This window comes from Oncorhynchus clarkii, chromosome 25, assembly GCF_045791955.1.
Source record: "Oncorhynchus clarkii lewisi isolate Uvic-CL-2024 chromosome 25, UVic_Ocla_1.0, whole genome shotgun sequence".
NCBI classification, from domain to species: domain Eukaryota; kingdom Metazoa; phylum Chordata; class Actinopteri; order Salmoniformes; family Salmonidae; genus Oncorhynchus; species Oncorhynchus clarkii.
In genome coordinates, this window is record NC_092171.1 from 34,306,230 (window position 1) to 34,328,872 (window position 22,643).

The 22,643-nt window shown below is 44.5% G+C and overlaps 2 protein-coding genes across 4 annotated transcripts in view; both read right to left on the minus strand.

The window, feature by feature from the left end:
* The window catches only part of LOC139384164 (spectrin beta chain, erythrocytic-like), a 90,091-nt gene extending 79,436 nt beyond the window's left edge, over positions 1–10,655 (minus strand). Inside the window, exon 1 of one of the 3 annotated variants that reach the window (XM_071128864.1) lies at positions 10,334–10,655. The gene's annotated coding sequence lies outside the window, so the exon portion shown is untranslated. The remainder of the gene's footprint in view (positions 1–10,333) is intronic. The other 2 variants (XM_071128863.1, XM_071128865.1) reach the window with 2 other exon arrangements.
* A 2,178-nt stretch (positions 10,656–12,833) lies between these two features.
* LOC139383625 (uncharacterized) overlaps positions 12,834–22,643 on the minus strand; it is a 48,786-nt gene continuing 38,976 nt past the window's right edge. Inside the window, 12 exon segments of the mRNA XM_071128174.1 lie at positions 12,834–13,328; positions 13,674–13,832; positions 14,103–14,182; positions 14,417–14,619; positions 14,786–14,850; positions 14,984–15,150; positions 16,307–16,397; positions 17,242–17,388; positions 17,650–17,833; positions 18,037–18,228; positions 18,349–18,648; positions 18,679–21,368. Of these exon segments, the coding sequence (XP_070984275.1) occupies positions 13,227–13,328; positions 13,674–13,832; positions 14,103–14,182; positions 14,417–14,619; positions 14,786–14,850; positions 14,984–15,150; positions 16,307–16,397; positions 17,242–17,388; positions 17,650–17,833; positions 18,037–18,228; positions 18,349–18,648; positions 18,679–21,368 (4,380 nt within the window). The 3' untranslated portion in view covers positions 12,834–13,226.

The following is a 22,643-nucleotide window of genomic DNA, read 5'->3' on the forward strand; positions in this document are numbered from 1 at the left end:
CCATATGTGTTATTTCATGGTTTTGATGACTTCACTATTATTCTACAAAGTAGAAAATAGTAAAAATAAAGAAAAACCCTTGAATGAGTAGGTGTGTCCAAACTTTTTACGGGTACTGTACATCCTAGGAACCTATACCATTTAGGTTTACAACCCTTTCCTGCTATTTAGCAACCTCAAATAGTCCCCTCCACTCCCTCATCCCTCCCCAGGCTCCCGTTTTAGCATGACATGTCCCCTCCACTCCCTCATCCCTCCCCAGGCTCCAGTTTTAGCATGACATGTCCCCCAACTGTCACAGTGGAGTGTTTGTGTCTATGCGTGAATGTGTGTGTGTGTGTGTGTGTGTGCCTGTATGTATGTGCATGCCTGTGTGTGTGTGTGTGTGTGTGTGTGTGTGTGTGTGTGTGTGTGTGTGTGTGTGTGTGCGTGCGTGAGTGTGTGCCTGTATGTGTGTGCATACCTGTGTGTGTGTTCGCATGCGTGGGTGGGTGCGTGCGTGCGTGAGTGTGTGCCTGTATGTGTGTGCATACCTGTGTGTGTGTGTGTGTTCGCATGCGTGGGTGGGTGGGTGGGTGCGTGCGTGTGCATGTGTGTGTGCCTGTATGTGTGTGTATGTGTGTGTGCGTGTGTGGAATGGCGGGTGAAGGTTAACCACTAAGATCTATTTTGGTGCAGCATGCCTATTTCATCACCCCTCTCCCACCTCTCGGTCTCTACTGGGGAACATGATGAATGATAGACTCAAACCAAACCGCTCTCGCTGGACTCGTTGACGTTTCAACTGTGTGTTTCTACTAGTTTAATGCTAGTGTGTCTGGGTTAACTTCATGTGTAGGGATGTGTCTGTACAGTTCAATGAATATGGGAGAGTGTCCTCGTCTGGTGTTTTGCTATCCTGCACAAACACCAGATATTAGAACTAAAGTCATAATGTTATGTAATGTATTGAATCCTGTAGCTACCCAGTGATATGATATGTATTAGAAGGTCCAGACTAGATCTCTGCACATGGAACTTCAACTTCTCCATAGATCATCATGCACTGGTGTCAATGGGGATTTGGGAGAAAGTTAGTTACATGTACATCACACATACTAAACCTCTGACTGTGTCTCAAGGATTTAAACCCCTCCCAGCATAAGTAACTTGAGTTATAACTAATCTTTTTGAGTGTAGCTGTACAGTTTCCACTGTGGATGTAAAGTTAGAGAAAGCACATCACCGATCCCCTCCCCTGACACTCTACAGTCAACCTCTGGTCTGAATGACTGTTCCTTTCCATTTAGAGAAGGGGCCCTAGTTAGGGTAACATAGTATACAGTGGTGTCAGTCTGGCTGATCTAGGATCAGTTTTGCCTTTTAAACCATAATGAATAACAGGGGGAGGATCTCATCATAGTTCAGCACTTTTACTCAGAAAGGCTTTGTGAATACAAGCCCAGGTCTCCCTCCATCTCCTCCTCCTCTCTGTATCAGTCCTGCGTAGGGTGATGTTATCAGACATGACGCTGGCTCCACCCACTGACCACAGCACAGAGCATCTCCTTATCATCTAATACACAACCTGGGCTAGCTCCCACAGAGCAGGCATGTCCCTATGCTATGTGACGTCACAGACACACTCACAGCCACTAGACTAGGCCTAACTGGATATGATATCCAGAACGTCAATCGATTTCCTCTGAGACAAATTGACAACTCGTCATGGCATGGAGCATGGAGCATGGAGCATGGAGCATGAAGCATGGAGCATGAAGCATGGAGCATGGAGCATGGAGCATGGAGCATGAAGCATGACATGCTCTAAGAATCTTAGCGGTGACTAATATCAATGCAGACACCTGACTACCTGACAGACTGAAGCCATGGCCACATTCCTCTCTAGACAACCACAGCTACAGTAGCGTAGGATCATTAAACAGGACACATATTTCTGACCTTTTATTTGTTATTCTTTTATTTTACCTTCATTTAACTAGGCAAGTCAGTTAAGAACAAATTCTTATTTACAATGATGGCCTACCCCGGCCAAACCCTAACCCGGACGATGCTGGGCCAATTCTGTGCCTCCGTATGGGACTCCCAATCAAGGCCGGATGTTATACAGCCTGGATTTAAACCAGGGTCTGTAGTGACGCCTCTAGCACTGAGATGCAGTAGACCGTCTAGTGGATGTGAGTGTCTGTCTACCTTGTGTTTCTCCTTCACATCTGATTCAGCAGTGATGTCATCATTCAGCATCCAATCAAACCTTGCCAAGGAATACCAAGACAGACAGATGGAAATCTGAAGACATTTAGCAAAAATATTATACCTCCCTTTGTATGAAATATGAAGGCCAACACAAAAGGTAATATATCTCTAGGTAAACACAACACAACTGAGCAGAGGAACCATGGCAACTATCTGAGAACACAGCCAGCCGATGTTCCATCTGTAACTATTCCTAAAACACCTGTCAGTGTTTCTGTCAGTGTCACCCTCAGACAAATGGGTGTGCAATCCTGATGAGGCGCTTTCATCAAACACAAAACACCTCAACAACGAGCCAAAGAGCCTCTAACAATGTCTGAACAGAATGTTCTAGATAATGTCACAGACAGACAGAGGTTATAATGTCTACATAACTATATCTGCTGCAATTAAAATGAAATGATTTCCCGGAGTAAACACAGTAACTGTCTAGGAAGGAGGAGGAGTGGTTGTATTTTCTAAGGGGTATGGAAAGTGGTGAGGGAGAAATGAGAGCTGGCAGATGGGTGTGGTTAGGAAGACTCACGACCCACACAGTGTGTGTAAGTGTATCGGTAACAGCTGGAGAGAGGTCTGTGACATCTTGGCATGGTGTAAATCTGGTAGAGACCAACACATTGGACCATGTTCCCCAGACACAGATTAAGCCTAGTCCTGGACTAAAAGGCATGAGAATTCACAGAGGCTCAACCTGTGTCAGGGAAACTGTCACATAGCGAGTAAAGAAAAAGCCATATCAAAGAGAGGGATAAAAAACCAGACAGGACAGACCATTATGTACCTTCTAAATGGTTTCTTCCCTAAACTCAGGGGACAGTCTGAGATCTAAGAGCTCATTCCTAATTTGATTGACTGTCAATATCTATAGATTGTCCTCTAATGCCGACTGGACCTAGCACACAACTGGACCCACCACACAACTGGACCTACCACACAACTGGACCTACCATACAACCAGACCTACCATACAACTGGACCTACTGTACCACACAACTGGACCTACCATACAACTGGACCTACTGTACCACACAACTGGACCTACCATACAACTGGACCTACTGTACCACACAACTGGACCTACCATACAACTGGACCTACTATACCACACAACTGGACCTACCATACAACTGGACCTACCACACAACTGGACCTACTGTACCATACATCTGGACCTACTGTACCATACAACTGGACCTACTGTACCACACAACTGGACCTACTGTACCATACAACTGGACCTACTGTACCACACAACTGGACCTACTGTACCATACAACTGGACCTACTGTACCATACAACTGGACCTACTGTACCACACAACTGGACCTACTGTACCATACAACTGGACCTACTGTACCACACAACTGGACCTACCATACAACTGGACCTACTGTACCACACAACTGGACCTACTGTACCATACAACTGGACCTACTGTACCACACAACTGGACCTACCATACAACTGGACCTACTGTACCATACAACTGGACCTACTGTACCACACAACTGGACCTACCATACAACTGGACCTACTGTACCACACAACTGGACCTACCATACAACTGGACCTACTGTACCATACAACTGGACCTACTGTACCATACAACTGGACCTACTGTACCACACAACTGGACCTACCATACAACTGGACCTACTGTACCACACAACTGGACCTACTGTACCATACAACTGGACCTACTGTACCACACAACTGGACCTACCATACAACTGGACCTACTGTACCACACAACTGGACCTACCATACAACTGGACCTACTGTACCACACAACTGGACCTACCACACAACTGGACCTACTGTACCATACAACTGGACCTACTGTACCACACAACTGGACCTACCATACAACTGGACCTACTGTACCACACAACTGGACCTACCACACAACTGGACCTACTGTACCATACAACTGGACCTACTGTACCACACAACTGGACCTACCATACAACTGGACCTACTGTACCACACAACTGGACCTACCACACAACTGGACCTACTATACCACACAACTGGACCTACCATACAACTGGACCTACTGTACCATACAACTGGACCTACTGTACCATACAACTGGACCTACTGTACCACACAACTGGACCTACTGTACCACACAACTGGACCTACCATACAACTGGACCTACTGTACCACACAACTGGACCTACCATACAACTGGACCTACTGTACCACACAACTGGACCTACCATACAACTGGACCTACTGTACCATACAACTGGACCTACTGTACCATACAACTGGACCTACTGTACCACACAACTGGACCTACCATACAACTGGACCTACTGTACCACACAACTGGACCTACTGTACCATACAACTGGACCTACTGTACCACACAACTGGACCTACCATACAACTGGACCTACTGTACCACACAACTGGACCTACCATACAACTGGACCTACTGTACCACACAACTGGACCTACCACACAACTGGACCTACTGTACCAAACAACTGGACCTACTGTACCACACAACTGGACCTACCATACAACTGGACCTACTGTACAACACAACTGGACCTACCACACAACTGGACCTACTGTACCATACAACTGGGCCTACTGTACCACACAACTGGACCTACCATACAACTGGACCTACTGTACCACACAACTGGACCTACCACACAACTGGACCTACTGTACCATACAACTGGACCTACTGTACCACACAACTGGACCTACCATACAACTGGACCTACTGTACCACACAACTGGACCTACCATACAACTGGACCTACTGTACCATACAACTGGACCTACTGTACCATACAACTGGACCTACCATACAACTGGACCTACTGTACCACACAACTGGACCTACCATACAACTGGACCTACTGTACCACACAACTGGACCTACCACACAACTGGACCTACTGTACCATACAACTGGACCTACTGTACCATACAACTGGACCTACTGTACCACACAACTGGACCTACCATACAACTGGACCTACTGTACCACACAACTGGACCTACCACACAACTGGACCTACTGTACCATACAACTGGACCTACTGTACCACACAACTGGACCTACCATACAACTGGACCTACTGTACCACACAACTGGACCTACCACACAACTGGACCTACTGTACCATACAACTGGACCTACTGTACCACACAACTGGACCTACCATACAACTGGACCTACTGTACCACACAACTGGACCTACCACACAACTGGACCTACTGTACCACACAACTGGACCTACCATACAACTGGACCTACTGTACCACACAACTGGACCTACCATACAACTGGACCTACTGTACCATACAACTGGACCTACTGTACCATACAACTGGACCTACTGTACCATACAACTGGACCTACCATACAACTGGACCTACTGTACCACACAACTGGACCTACCATACAACTGGACCTACTGTACCACACAACTGGACCTACCACACAACTGGACCTACTGTACCATACAACTGGACCTACTGTACCACACAACTGGACTATTTAGTAGTGAAGGCTTGGTTTGACAATATCCGAATGTCATTAAACGTGAGTGTTTTGTAACAGATGTCTCTTTCCATTCATCGAATGGCAGTTGCGTAGTTTGAATGCTGGAATTGCTGTATATTAGAGTGGAGCGGGTCAGCAGGTAGCCTACAGGAGACTATTGAAGGAGCCTAATCAGATTAAAACATTGTGACTAGATGTGTTTATGCCACATAAAAGGTAATACATTTTAAAACTTAAATGACAAATATTTAGGCTATATTGAAGAGTTAGGTTCTAGGTCGAGGAATGGTCGCTCTGATCGGAAAGGAGGCAGAATGTGTGTTAAGCTTTCCTGAATAACTGGGCCTGCTGGGAGCACAGGCCTATGTGGCCACACTATATAGGACGACTTGGGAGAATGATGATCAACAATAGACAGCGCATCAGTATCAGAAGCAAAACTACAGCCAGACTGGCCTGCTACTGTGCCTTTCTGTAATCTGTCCAGAGTACACCCACAACTAATCCAAATGAAATGAATGGAATTCAACTTTCAAATAACAGGGCTTTTGTGTCATTATTCAGAAGTTTACGCAATTGTACTTACTTGAAAACAATAATGTAATTATGAATTGGATTGTGGTGCCGTAAACTAGTCTAGGTAGGATCACTTTATTGTCTCTAAACGAAACCAATAGGGAAGCTTATTGAGCTGCATGTCTGCACTGTTCTTTCATGCGTAATGATGCACCTGGCCTCTCCACTGCCTGTCAGACATTCCTCTATCTTGTGGATTTATATTGAACATTTGTGAAGATTTGAATGATTCTATGTATGGTATGATTGCTAGTTAACCTATTGCAGACCTGGACAAACGATCCACCGGCCACTATTGTCACTATGGATAGAGGGCAGGGTAGACAGTTGACTGGTAGACTATATTGACCTGTGGTACAGTAAGCGGGCGGAAAAGCGTAGTGCATAAGGGAAGTACCAAAACACCTTGATAGGGGAGAAGCCTTCAATCAGATGAGGAAATGTGGCTATATGGAAGACATTATATAGAGTACCAGTCAAAAATTTGGACACACCTGCTCATTCAAGGGTTTTTCTTTACTTTTACTATTTTCTACATTGTAGAATAATTGGGAAGAGATCAAAGCTATAAAATAGCATATATGGAATCATGTAGTAGCCAAAAAAGTGTGAAACAAATCAAAATATATTTTATATTTGAAATTCTTCAAAGTAGCCACCCTTTGCCTTGATGACAGCTTTGCACACTCTTGGCATTCTCTCAACCAGCTTCATGAGGTAGTCACCTGGAATGCATTTCAATTAATGGGTGTGCCTTGTTAAAAGTACATTTGTGGAATTTCTTTCCTTCTTAATGTGTTTGAGCCAATCAGTTGTGTTGTGACAAGGTAGGGGTGGTATACAGAAGATAGCCCTATTTGGTAAAAGACCAAGTCCATATTATGGCAAGAACAGGTCAAATAAGCAAAGAGAAATGACAGTCAATCATTACTTTAAGACATGAAGGTCAGTCAATCTGGAAAATTTCAAGAACTTTGAAAATGTATGCATGTGCAGTCGCAAAAACCATCAAGCGCTATGATGAAACTGGCTCTCATGAGGACGGCCACAGGAAAGACCCAGAGTTACCAGTGCTGCAGAGGATAAGTTCATTATAGTTACCAGCCTCAGAAATTGCAGCCCAAATACATTTTTTACAGAGTTCAACAGACATCTCAACATCAACTGTTCAGATGAGACTGTGTGAATCAGGCCTTCACTGTCGATTTGCTGCAAAGAAACCACTACTAAAGGACACCAATAAGAGGAAGAGATTTGCTTGGGCCAAGAAACACGAGCAATGGACATTAGACCAGTGGAAATCTGTCCTTTGGTCTGATGAGTCCAAATTTGAGATGAATGGTTCCAACTGCGTGTCTTTGTTTGACCCAGAGTAGGTGAACGGATGATCTCCACATGTGTGGTTCCCAACGTGAAGCATGGAGGGGGAGGTGTGATGGTGTGGGGGTGCTTTGCTGGTGACATTATCATTGATTAATTTTGAATTCAAAACACACTTAACCAGCATGGCTACCACAGCATTCTGCAGCGATACACAATCCCATCCGCCAAGTGGGTCTATCATTTATTTTTCAACAGGACAATGACACAACACACCTCCAGACTGTGTAAGGATTATCTGACCAAGAAGTAGAGTGATGAAGTGCTGCATCAGATGACCTGGCTTCCACAATCACCCGACCTCAACCCAAATTAGATGGTTTGGGATGAGTTGAACCGCAGCGTGAAGGAAAAGCATCCAACAAGTGCTCAGCATATGTGGGAACTTCTTCAAGACTATTGGAAAAGCATTCCAAGGTGAAGCTGGTTAAGAAAAGCATTCCAGGTGAAGCTGGTTGAGAGAATGCCAAGCATGTGCAAAGCTTTCATCACGGCAAAGAGTTGCTATTTTGAAGAATCTCAAATATAAAATATATTTTGATTTGTTTAACACTTTTTTTGTTTACTGCATGATTCCATATATGTTATTTCCTATTGTTGATGTCTTCACTATTATTCTATAATGTAGAAAATAGTAAAAATAAAGAAAAACCCTTAAATGAGTAGGTGTGTCCAAACTTGCAAAATGGCGAATATAAATCATGTATATCCTGCCCTGTGCCCAATAAAAAAACACACAAAGCAACAACAAATGTTTGACAACCCTCCCCTATTTTGGACTAAGACCCCCCCCCCCCCCCCCCCCCCCCCGCAATTTAGAACGGTCCCTAATAGAACTATAATAGAATGACCTTAATAATAATATTGCAGTTAACCTTCATCTATGGGACATAAACATGACAGTATCACATATTACACACACAATGTGTAGCCTACTACATTGGTAATCCTAAACCTGGTTTGGAGTGCTATAATGGATGAGTTTGATCTTGGTAGAGGTTATAGGGAAGAGGAAAGGGAGAAAGGGGATCGATAGTAAACTATTCCTGGAGTGTGTTTACAGTAAGTTTGCATCCTAAATGGCACCCAATGTCCTATAGTGCACTAATTCTGACCAAAGCCCTATGGGCAAAAGTAGTGCACTTAATAAGGAATAGGGTGCAATTTGGGACACATTCCAGACTGCTGGAAAGGCTCCATGGCATGCTCACATTTCTCCTTTAACTATGTAAGCTGTTCACCTAAAGTCACTATTATTCGAAACCAAAGGCTGTCACACCACACAGCTGTTTTCATTCATTGATATCAGGAAACTGTAGTGACTCTGCTTTGTGTTTGTTTGGCAGAGAGAGAGAGAGAGAGAGAGAGACAGATAACAGTGAAAGGTTGAGAAGAGAGAGAGTTGACAGTGAAAGGTTGAGGAGAGAGAGTTGACAGTGAAAGGATGAGGAGAGAGTTGACAGTGAAAGGATGAGGAGAGAGAGTTGACAGTGAAAGGTTGAGAAGAGAGAGAGAGTTGACAGTGAAAGGTTGAGAAGAGAGAGAGTTGACAGTGAAAGGTTGAGGAGAGAGAGTTGACAGTGAAAGGGTGAGAAGAGAGAGTTGACAGTGAAAGGGTGAGAAGAGAGAGTTGACAGTGAAAGGGTGAGAAGAGAGAGATGGCAGTGAAAGGATGAGGAGAGAGAAGGGAGAGAGATGGAGAGAGGGAGATGGAGAGATGGACTGAGTGCCCTGGACCTTCCCTATTAGGTTAACTTGATATGAACAGTTTTTTTCCCCCAATATTGTCTCCCACTCATGTAGAGTGCAGAATGTAAGCAATATGATGATATAACAGTGCAATCCCCCTAGTGGAGAGAGGATAACAACATGCCTAGTCTGTGTGCATTTTGCTGCAACCAAATTGCATTATTATATTCTATTATTTTAGGAAGTGGAGAGCGCTCTCTGTGGCCTCATGTTAAATTAAGTACCAAGGGGGATTGATGAAGAGGATTAAATAGCAAAGTATATCCTCCTGCCCAGCAGACAACAACTTTTAAGATAATATTGTATTAATCTCTCTCTCAAATGTATGTATCCAATAACACTACAGAGAATAATGATCTGCGAGCGACGCGACCAAAATCTGCATCGAGACTGTCATAGCCCCCCATAGCGAGCGCACTCAAAATTCACCTTACACCAGCTTAACTAACGAGTAGCCTAGCCTACCGAATGAAAGTCTTTCAAAGAAAGGCCTTTCAAAGTTGGAAGTGATACTAATATACGCTTGTGTCAGAATAATTAAGAAGAAATACAAGGTTAGGTAGGCTACAACAGTTTATCCATCGCGGTATTTGAAAGGAAATGAAAGTCCTTCAAAAAAAATTGCATTGAGGATCAACAGGTGGTAAACAAAATTAGCCACTGGTGTCTACTTTTAGAAAATATTCTCACTAATATTCCACCGCCATGTCAATAAATATATTTAAAAACGCAGATTCTCACTAACATCTGTAACCATATTTCCCCATAATTTGTTTTAAAGAATGGCGATATTTCACCAGTGTGAATTTATGAAACTTTTCCCTATCCACCAAACTCACCTATGCTTGATATAATCCTTCAAGAAAATATACACCTTTGTATTTCCCTCAAATTAAAACCCCATTAATAATCCCATGGAATCACTAGACGAGTCCTGGTCACGGCAGTGGACTCCTGGATGGAACGGTTTTGGAGAGCCAGAGCGGGCAAGGTCGGGAAAGGGGTTGTAAAACTTGCGACTGTGCACACAGCACGCTCATTCTTCATTCCCGTCAGCCAGCGAGCCAGCGTTTGACCCACCCCATGTTTTAAAAATAAAGTACACACGTCTAGTACATAATCTCTTCGCACAGGGGCCCGACATTCCTGTCGTGTGCTGGTGACTTTAAATGGCATCTAAAGACGCATTTCAGTGTGGTGGGGGTGCGCCCCCTTCCCTCCTCTAACGTTTCATTTGGAGACACCGTAGCAAAACATTTTTCTACACAAAAGGAACATTTGCTTTTCTTATTGGACAAGTTCAGGTAGCCTCTCACTGTTTCAGTCTGTTTTCATTCGTTCTGTGCCAAATGTATACAACCCTATCGCTCAGATCTAATCGGAACACACCAACACCCGGCCCCCGCCCCCTTCAGAAATTTAAACTCAACTACTCCGCCACTACTCTCCCCAGCGAGTCCTCACTCAGACACTACAGTGATTCACTCCAGTATACAGTAGTGCGGCTGGCTTCCGGGTTAAGCAGGCATAGTGTCAAGAAGCAATGGTTGGGTTGTGAATCGGAGGACGCACAGCTCTCGACCTTCGCCTCTCGACCTTCGTACGGGAATTGCAGCGATTAGACAAGACTGTAACTACCAATTGGATACCACGGAATTGGGGAGAAAAAGTGATAAAAGTAAAAAAATATATATTACAAAAATAAAACATGCGCTGGAGGTTTCACAGACCGTAAATTTGCTCAGTGACACATTTTTAGTGTCACTGAGTAGGCCTACTCAAGAACAGGATAACATTCATTTTATAATTAATATACATAATATTTACAAAGCCAAACCAATACTGGAAGGAAGAAGCGACACCTCCAAATCGATCCCACTCCAGAGTACGGGCCTCGGTGTAATGCTCATTCCTTCGACGATAAACACGAATCCGACCATCCCCCCTGGTGAGACAAAACCGCGACTCGTCATCAAAGAGCACTTTTTGTCAGTCCTGTCTGGAACAGCGATGGTGGGTTTGTGCCCATAGGCGACGTTGTTGCAGGTGATGTCTGGTGAGGACCTGCCTTAAAACAGGTCTACAAGCCCTCAGTCCAGCCTCTCTCAGCCTATTGCGAACAGTCTGAGCACTGATGGAGGGATTGTGCGTTCCTGGTGTAACTCGGGCAGTTGTTGTTGCCATCCTGTACCTGTGATGTTCGGATGTACCGATCCTGTGCAGGTGTTGTTACAAGTGGTCTGCCATTGCGAGGACGATCAGCTGTCCGACCTGTCTCCCTGTAGCGCAGTCTTAGGCGTCTCATAGTACAGATATTGCAATTTATTGCTCTGGCCACATCTGCAGTCCTCATGTCTCCTTGCAGCATACCTAAGGCACGTTCACGCCGATGAGCAGGGACCCTAGGCTTCTTTTTATTGGTGTTTTTCAGAGTCAGTAGAAAGGCCTCTTTAGTGTCCTAAGTTTTCATAACTGTGACCTTATTTGCCTACCGTCTGTAAGCTGTTAGTGTCTTAACAACCGCTCCACATGGTGCATGTTCATTAATTGTTTATGGTTCATTGAACAAGCATGGGAAACAGTGTTTAAACCCTTTACAATGAAGATCTGTGAAGTTATTTGGACTTTTACGAATGATCTTTGATAGACAGGGTCCTGAAAAAGGGACATTTCTTTTTTTGCTGAGTTAATATCCTTCATATAAGTTCCTTCTTACTTGGTTCCCCTGGGGATCATCTTACTGTGACACTGCAGTACTACAACTACAGAAAAATAATGTCCTGAACAGTCAACAAAACACATAATATGTATTTTTAAAGGTTGGGTAGTGAGTTTGGTAAAGTGTGCTGTTCCTTGAGATGTTAACACAGGATGCTGGAGACAACAATTATGTCACTAAGTGGTCATTATAAAAGTGGTTAGTTCTTAGACTGGGAGGACAGTGCAATGGGAGACAAATGATCACTTTGTATCATAAATCAGTAACTAGGGAAGTAGTACAACTGAGGCGTACAGATAGATTAAATATAGCAATGAGCAACAGGAGACTAATGATCATTTTCATTTGATATAAATCAGTGTTATTATGAAAAATATGTGGAATTGTAAATATTTAGGGCCTGGTGTTACTCTGGTCAGAAGTTGCAGTGACACAGTAAGATGTGTTGTATGGGTCAAATATAGGAGCCACACCCTCAACCCTCCCTGACAGCCAGTTTAGACCACTCAATCTTTGGCAATATACTTAAAAGATTGGTATAATCATACACATTAAACACAGGTCTTCAATGAACCATTTTAGACACAAAACACAGTTATGTTTCGATATGAACAAGCTGCATGATACTTAGTATCACAAAATCAATGTCATCAGTGCTCTTCATAAGGATACAATCAAGTAAATAAATTGCAAATTACAATAGAGACAGATCCCATATCAGATTCAGGACGTACGTCTAAGTGCTCACTGCTACGTGTGTGACCATTAACCTGGGGGTGTGTTCTTTAGGGCACACCATAGCAAAACGTTTTGCAATGAGAGACGAAATCTGTGTTCTAATTGGACAGCTGATCTGGGTCGTGTTCATTGGGGCACATTGTAGCAACATGTTTTGCAACGGAAAAAGAAAATGTGCATTTCTTATTGGAAAAGTCCAGTTAGTCCCTCCTTGTTTCAGTATGTTTTCTTCTTTTTGGTGCCTAATGAACACGACCCTGACCCTGCTGTCAGTCTCACAAAGAGAAAAGTGAGTCGAGCTCAGCCAGGACGGACGCCTGTCTCCTAGCCACTGATCCCAACAGTCTCTGAGGAAGGTATGGAGTGCCCAGGTCCACCTGAAACAAAGGAGGACAAAAAGTGAGCCAAGGAAGGGATGGAAAAGAGAGGGGGAGGAAGAAACTAAAAGAGAGAGGAAGAGAGATTCCACATGGAGATGAGGAATCATTAGGCATATCTGTATCTAAAGTACTCTTAAGTACTTAACTCTGACATCTGTTGATGTAAAACTGGATTGATGAATCATTTTGATGAATTGATTGATTGATTTTAAGAACTTTCTGACATCTGTTGATATAAAACTGGATTGATGAATCATTTTGATGAATTGATTGATTGATTGATTGACTGATAGCTTTTTCAGACCACTTTACGTTGTCATAGTAACCTGATTCCTATCTCACCTGCAGTATGTAGATGACCCTGACGACCTCTCGGACGTGGCGTGTGATTGGCTGAAGGACCCAGGCGCTAGGCAACATCTCCCCTCGGACAGCCTCTACACTGGGCCGAGGGAGAGACTCCTCGAAGACTGACTGCATGGCCAGCACACACAGCTCATCCTAGGAGAGAGAGAGAAGGGCACTGAGTTAGTAGTCAGTCTCTTGCTGTAGACAAGGAAAACTCCTGGCCCTAGCTATAGGACAGTAAGAATGCATTTTATCATTGCCCCTGAAACGAGGAGGTCTTCTGTCCCCCTCATTCCAGTTGAACATTCAAAACAAATCTTGGTAAGAAGGAGCAGGTAAGTTGAAACTTTGAACTTGGTAAGTTGAAACTTGGAATTCAGCTGCAGGTCCCCTGACTGACCCCTGAACTCTGACCCTACTGACCTGTTGTGACTGGGTGCTGATGCAGCAGAAGTCTCTGGACTGTTTGAGGTGGCAGCTGGATGGGTCTGTCAGCAGGTAGACTGATGAGGAGAGACACATGGAAAAGCATGAGGAAAAATTACAATTGAAATCTGAATTTCAGTTTACTTCCTGGAAGTAATTGACTGAAGTGAAATGGAATTGACTCATAGCGATAGATAGATGGTCATTTGCTACAAAGCGTGTTTTAGCATGGGCAGCCCCATTGAAGGCTTTCACCAGTTTTAAGTAGTGAATTAACTCCAACTCTGCTATACTCCAGGCAGCAGACTAACCCAACTGAGTGCTGTCATCTAGTGGTCGTGTCCAGGCAGACCGGATAGCCTCATGGTACAGGTGGGTCTTGGAGTGGTCTCGGACCATGCTCCACAGGCTGGCCAGGGGCCTCTCCAGCTCCACCGCCCCAAGGAAACAGTGCACAGATGGGCTGGAGGAGGGCTTGTAGAAGGCCTGGACACCTCGCTCCACGCCCTGGTACCTGATAGAGAGAGAGAGAGAGAGAGAGAGGACAGGAAGGTTGAAACCAGTGGGAAAAGACGGTTGAAATCACATCATTACAACCTGCTGGGAGTGTAGCTAGTTATAACATGGTTTACTATTGGTTAACCTGAATGTAATAAAGGAGAAACCATGATGCAACTCACCTCCAACCAGCTGCAGCTTTCCCCATCACCAGGTTCCCCATGTCACTAGCAGCAGCCAAGCGCACCTGGGGCACAGGTGAGAACATGTTTCTTATTTTAGCAAACGTGCAACAACAAACAAGTACATAGTCCACGGTAAATTGGAAATGTGTAATTTTGCTGTCTTGTGTTATTCTATAAAGTTTATTTGAATTGTACCTCAGCCATAGCTCGACCAAGCAGACAGGAAGTGAAGGCCTGATAGGCTGTCGATATGGACGAGGCGGAGCCAAAAGAGGAGGTGCGCTGTCGTAGGTTTGTAGGAGATGACGGTGAGGATGACATCAGAGGGTCATACCCTGACACACCAGGCTCCAGACATACATCTAGAAAATACATAATAGAAAAGACACATGGTTATAATAGGTATTAAAAACAAAGTAGGAAAAAAAAGGGACCCGCACACTGCTCTTGACAGTCTTGACGAAGGCCGTGAAGGATATATGTAAAGCTCTGATGAAGGCCGTGAGGTCGATATGTAAAGCTTGACGAAGGCCGTGAGGTCGATACGTAAAGCTTGACAAAGGAGGTGAGGTCGATATGTAAAGCTTGACGAAGGCCGTGAGGTCGATATGTAAAGCTTGACGAAGGCCGTGAGGTCGATATGTAAAGCTCTGACGAAGGCCGTGAGGTCGATACATAAAGCTTGACGAAGGCCGTGAGGTCGATACATAAAGCTCTGATGAAGGCCGTGAGGTCGATACGTAAAGCTCTGATGAAGGACGTGAGGTCGATACGTAAAACTCTGACGAAGGCTGTGAGGTCGATACGTAAAGCTCTGATGAAGGCTGTGAGGTCGATACGTAAAGCTTGACGAAGGAGGTGAGGTCGATACGTAAAGCTCTGACGAAGGCCGTGAGGTCGATACGTAAAACTCTGATGAAGGCTGTGAGGTCGATACATAAAGCTCTGACGAAGGCCGTGAGGTCGATACGTAAAGCTCTGACGAAGGCCGTGAGGTCGATACGTAAAACTCTGATGAAGGCTGTGAGGTCGATACATAAAGCTCTGACGAAGGACGTGAGGCCGATACATAAAGCTCTGACGAAGGCCGTGAGGTCGATATGTAAGGCTCTGATGAAGGCCGTGAGGTCGATATGTAAAGCTCTGACGAAGGCCGTGAGGTCGATATGTAAAGCTCTGACGAAGGCCGTGAGGTCGATATGTAAGGCTCTGATGAAGGCTGTGAGGTCGATATGTAAAGCTCTGACGAAGGCCGTGAGGTCGATATGTAAAACTCTGACGAAGGCTGTGAGGTCGATACATAAAGCTCTGACGAAGGAGGTGAGGTCGATACGTAAAACTCTGACGAAGGCCGTGAGGTCGATACATGTATGACCCCCCCCCCCCCCCCTTTGAATGTCTTATTATCATTTCATAGTGATCCTGTACTGGCTAAATAACAGCCTTTTTGAGTCAGTTGAACGTGTGATGAAGATGTTGAGAGTGGTTGCTGTCTTGTGGTGGTGAGTCAGTCCTCACCCTGGGCAGAGAGCCAGGCACGCTGGGACTTCACACTCTGAGAACCACAGATGGGAGGGCGAGACCTGACCTTCAGCCCATCACCCAGGACCTCAGTGACCTGGCACCAGACAAAAACAACAGAGAACTCATTAGGGCTCTTTATTTATTCCTGGTCTATTTGAATAGGGACGGATACAAACACATTGACACACTGAATAATATTTCTATATTCCTTAATTCCATTATTTTACTTTTAGGTTGTGTGTATTGTTGTGAATTGTTAGATATTACTGCACTGTTGGAGCTAGAAACACAAGCATTTCGCTACACCAGCAATAACATCTGCTAAACATGTCTACGTGACAAATACAATTGGATTTGATTTGAATAAACAATTGTCTGATGCATTGCACCATAGTGAATATAGTCTGCTGTAAGTTCCAATACCCTTAAGGTTAATTTACAGTAAGTCTACCGACTGTCCATAGATATATGTAATATTCTTCACACTTGGGAAAAAACATGCTATCTAGAGCCTAAAAGGGTTCTTCGGCTGTCTCCATAGAAAAACCATTTGAAGAACCCTTTTTGGTTCCAGGTAGAAGAACCCTTTTGGTTCCAGGTAGAACTGTTTTCTACAGAGGATTCCTTATGGAACCCAAAATTGTTCTGCCTAGAAAAAAAAGGGTTCTATCTGGAACCAAAGAGGGTTCTGCTATGGGGAAAGCGGAAGAAGAACCCTTTTGGAACCCTTTTTTCTAAGAGTGTTGTGCTCTATAGACCTGTTGTCAAATTGACTATGAACCAGCCATTAGGATTAACTGTACTTTATTGAATTTAGTTGTTCAGGGACAGTGCAAATGAATCAACATTACTGTAAATGTGCCTGTTTTCAAGTGCAGTCCCTGGGCTTAAGAAAGAAGCAAAAACATCTTCAAAGACTAGTACAGTACCTCCTGTGTCAGTGGGGGTCTACTGCCGTCCCTCAGCTGAGCTGTGTTGCCACTGTTGTAGCCAGAGGTTGGTCCAGAGGATAGGCTCAGACTCGACCCAGTGCACAGTGTACTGCTGCTGACTCTTTTCCAATACCGCGAGTCATCCTAAATGTGAATAAATGATCAGTAGACAGAGAAGAGAGAAAGATGTTTTAGGAAAACAGCAACTGATCAGAGGACAACGTAAGTCTCTGACTATAAGGTGAGTTTTTTTTCATGGTCCTTTGTGCCGGATACATGAAAAAGAGCTCCGCCTTCTAGTCGATGTGAAAAAATAAAATAATCCATGGAGAAAATATGCTGAACACATCTTGGGAATTCAACTGTCTATGGAGTGTGAAACTATGGCTTCTTGCTGTGACTAACATTGACCATCTGAGACTGAGTCTGTTGCTGGAGCCGTCTTTTCTCCTGCTCTGTCCTCTCGCGGAGCCGTTCCCGTGCACGGGATATCTCTGTCATGGCCTCCTCACGGGCACGGCCGTAGTCACGCAGAAGATGCTCTATCTCAGGGGGATATTCACTCTCTCCTCTGGGTGGATCTGGGATCCTGGGGAAAGATGAGGAAGATTTACAATCAATCAATTGATGAATCAATCAATCAACAACTGTATAAAGTCCTTTTTAAAATAATATTTGTCACAAAATATTTTACACTTCAGACACTTGAGAATTGGACATTGAAAACCGTTGAGCAACGTAGAAATAATCCAAACAAAAATGTGACTTGGTGTGGATTGTGGAGTGTCTTACATCCTGCTCGTCACTACCTCCTGACGGAGCTGTTGAAGGTAGCCTCTGCAGCGACTGGGCAGGGCTGAAACTCTGGGGTCTTTTTGAGGAGGGGATCTGGTGAAGTGGTGCTTGCTGGGGCTGCGAGTCCTATGGCAGGTCTGAAGCTGAGCTTCCATGTCCTTTCTCAAACTCTCAATGCTCCTCCGGTGCCTGATACAAGAGGAACATAGGGAATCGTTTACATTTTATAAACTACAATTTTAAATTCATCTAATTACATCATAATATCAACACAATCACATCCTTAGGGACATTTAACCTTGACCTAACTGGTCATAGAGCTGCTGTTTGGTAGGGACAGGGGACGGTTCCTCCTCCTTGGTTCCACCAGATGTCAGCATCTTTAACAACGTGTCCATCTCTCCCAGACCGTAGTGCAGCTTGGCTTCAGTCAGCTCCAAGGTCAGATGATGAGGGTTCATGTTCAGTTGGACCGTAGCCATGACCTGCTCGCGCTCTTTACGTAGCCTCTCTATCTCTCTTGTCTTCTTGTCCTTATGGAACATGGGCTCTGGACTCAAGCTGGACTCTGACTCCTGGCTCTCCAGCTCAGCCCACTCTGGCTGGTTCCTCTGTGCTTCATGACCAGTAGGTAGATACACGGCTGGTTTCATTAAACTATTAGTCCGTCCTATCTCAAAGGGATGCTGACTGATACCAGACCAGTTGGGGAACTTGTTGTGCACAGGTAGGTCCTCAGGGAGCCGCTGGTGATCTAGCTGATGTGGGGAGTGTTGGAAGTTGGGAGTGTGGGTGACTGGGTTGGTGTTCACTAGAATGTCTGTGTTGCACTCGCTTGGGCCCAACGACACCATGTCATCCTCCTGAACATGGATGGTGCTGTCACTGATAGGGGAATGTTTATAAGCACCAGTGAAGTGCTCCACTGGACGCTCTGATGATCTACTGTTGTGGTAATCTATTGAATGTCTTCTGTAGCTTAGTTGATCTCCAAAAGTAGAGAAGGATTTCTCCTCGTGTTTGGACTCACCAGTCTGACTAAAGACGAGAGAGGTGTGGTTCTGCATAGCGACTCTGTTACTGCTTAGAACAGAAGGAAGGGACCATATTGGACGTTGGCTGGTTTTGTGCCATACGCTCATTTCCTTTTCTTCGTCCTGGATGACAACGCTGGTTTCATTCTGGATGTAATTGTCGACGGACGAACTAAGACTTTCTGAGCATCCATCAGACCCTTTTGGTCTTGAATGGCTGAGGGCATTCACATTCTCGAGGAATATCAATCCCATTGATTTTGTGGTGGAGTTATCACCCGGCTTGTCACACAGATGAAGGGAGTCATGTCCTGATATCTTATCATTCTTTATGAAAGACATGCATGTGTTGTGTCCGCTGTAACTTAAACAAGGTGTTGACTGGTCCGAAATGTGGTGTTTACTTCTCTTTTGCGTCTCAAACTTCTGTTCTTCTTTGAGACTCTGTAAATACTTGATTCTGCTCTGGTTGGAACCAGCCCTGGGACCCACAGTGAGAATGGGTGAGCATGCACGGTCTGTGAAGCTCACTTGTTTTCTATAGCCTATTCCCGGGTCACTCCTTCTCAAGATATTATGGCTTTCTGGTCTGAGTATTTCTGACAAATTATGGCAGACTTCAGATACTCCCAAGCTTTTGGAGGAGTCCTCATTGCTTCTATGACGAATGGCAGGATTTGAATGATTGTGGCGTTGGACAGTCTCCAGGGAAGGGACTTTGTGTGGGAGACTCTCTGGTTCCAAGATAGATCTTTGGTTAACAGTGGAGCAATTGAGTCGCAGGTCAGGCATGTTCTGAATATTATCATCCAGGTTTTTCTTGAGTTGATGTTGAAGGGGAAGCCCTTTGTCTTGTGACACAGTGAGAACTTCTGAGCCAATCACTTTGACTATCACATTAACTTCATGGGCTTTGGACCTCTCTGTGGACAGAGTTTGGTGGATAGACATTTTGTCTTGAACGGGTGTTAAAGTCCTTTCGGTCTGGATCCCAATATCTACTGCAGTTTTGGTTGAGCAGTCTCTCTTCATCCAATCTGTGGAGGAGTACAGATGAGATGAAGATTTAACATTTCTTATCAGGCTATGTTTGAGGCTTTCGCCAGACCTCATACCCTGAACATTCCCCAGAAGATCAGACATGTTTACTATCAGCTGTGAGAGATGCTCAGACATGTTCTGAAGGCTGGCCCATGTGGTGGTCTCTCTACAGGCCCCTGCGGTCTTCTGCAACACTGGTCCCTGAGTGCTGCTCTTTCTGTGACGGTTGTTTCTCCTCTGTAGATCACCATGGTTGATCGTTGTCTGAGTCGTGGTTTCTTGAGTGAAGGTTGTCTGGGTGCTCTGGTCACATCTGGTGTTTGTTTCAGACCTCTGAAACCCGTTACCCTGAAACGCCCGCTCTGAAGGGTCATAAACCAACATGATCTCATCCACCTGGCCAGTGCTGTTACCAAGATATCCAGATACATTGTAGCAAGAAGATGAGTTACAGCTCATGGTCAGAGTCACTTGTTGATTGTGATCGTCAACACCGGAAACTTGGTTAGTACGTTCTTTCAGATGGGCTTTGAGGGACGTTTGATCTTTGAAATCTTCCTCCATGCTGCTCAGGGTGCTGGAGAGTCCCTTGTTGTTGGCGTAAGTGCTCAGGTGGGAGTTGAAAGAAGAGTTCTGCATGTTTAAACCATTGTCGACACTGCAGCATCTAGTGATATGTTTGGTAGTGGAATCCAGCAGTGGTGATTTACAAGAAATGTCAGCGGCACTTCCAAACACCTGGTTCTTGTAGCAGTTTTGGTTTGCCTCTTCTTCTTGCCATTGGTGAGCAAAGGGATTGATGTCGCTGGAGGCAAAATGCATTGGCAAATCTTGAGTCTTTGGTGTGTAGTGTGACATCTCAGTTTCTTTGATACTGGAAGACATGATTTTCTCCCGATTTGTTATTTTCTCTATATGTGGTGATTGTCCATTGGGGCTGTGTTCTTTCTGACCCAAACTGATGCCAACTCCAGCTTTATCATCATATTTATATGGGGTCTGGTCAGTACAAGCTTCCATAGTGTGATTGTCTTTTGACTGTGGTGATTGTCTTTTCACTATAGAAATTTCTCCACCATTGCATTGAATCATCTCCTGAGTTCCTGAGTTCATTCTTGTTGATGAAGACCTGTTTTGATCCAACCTGGGAGGGATTTTCTCTTCTTCATCTGAGGAAGACTTGAGTGTGGAGTCAGAGGATGAGCTAGGAGGTGCCTGGGCTTTGGACCTTCTGAACCTCTTGGACTTTCCCTTCTTGTAATGAACAACACTACTGCCACAGAACTGATGAGATTGCCTGCAATTAGATGTTTTGGTATTTCCCTCTCTGGACATGATATCTCTGCAAATGTCACCCAATATCTTCACATTAACATCACTACTTCCATGTGTTATTTGGGATGGAGAAGATCCAATACTATTTATTTTACTTGGTACATCAAACAAGGTTCCAGGATATTTTGCCAGAGGTCCATCAGTCCTTGACCCTTCTTCATTTTTAGCCATTTGGCAATCTTTGGTATTGTCAGAGGCAAAGTTGCTCACATTGCGCTGAGTCTTCAGCCATTTTTCAACATGACATGTTTTGTGTTTTCCACTGGGATGTTTATTTTTAGGATCAGGATCGATGGTCACACAAGTCTTATGAAATTTGTCTACCTGAGTTTCAGATGAGCATTTTGACTGTGGTAGTTCCTGACTCAGTGAGCACTTTGACTGTGGTAGTTCCTGACTCAGATTTGTTGCATGGGGAGGGTCTTTTTGGAGCTCATTTCTGACCTCAATGTGATTTTTTCTGCCTTTCTCCTGTAGCTTCTGTGATTCACAGAAATGATTTGAGAGTGGTTGACTGTGGTGGTGCTTCTCAATGTTTTCTGGTGTACATTGAGTCCCGATTTTATCAGAGAGTGAATCTACAGCTGCATGCCGATGACAATCATTTAAGTAAAGTTGTCCACTTGCACCCGTTGAGGTCAATTTGCATTGGTTCTTGCTTTCGCCTTGAACCTCATATTCTGAATCCATTATGAGGTCCCTTGCATGTGCAAAGGCCATATTGGGTGGCGTAGTCACTGAGGACACTGTTCCTGGGCAGTTCTGGAGAGGTTGTAGAGCACTAGATTTCAGGTTTTGCTCAGGTGAAGCGGCCCGGCTGACAGTTTGTTTATCGTTATTACTAAGACAAGCACGATGAGGATGATACTTCTCAGGACCTGTTTGTTTCTTTATGTTCTCCATATGCGAAAAAGGGACATCCCTTTCAAACACTTTCCCTGGAGAAAGTAAGAATTCTTTGGGTGCAGTGGAAGTGGAAGTAGACATTGAAGAACATCTCATTGGCAGCAGTACAGGCTTGTTGATGTATTCGGGTTTCCCTCGGTTGTTCAATGCCAGACTTAATTGGATCTCATGGCTTTTAACGGTTAAAGATGCTGCACCAGAATTGACACTTGTATTCGGTGTAATGACAGAACAGCCAGAAGCATCCTGACCCTTGTATTCCCTTGCATCAACATCAGTTATTCCATT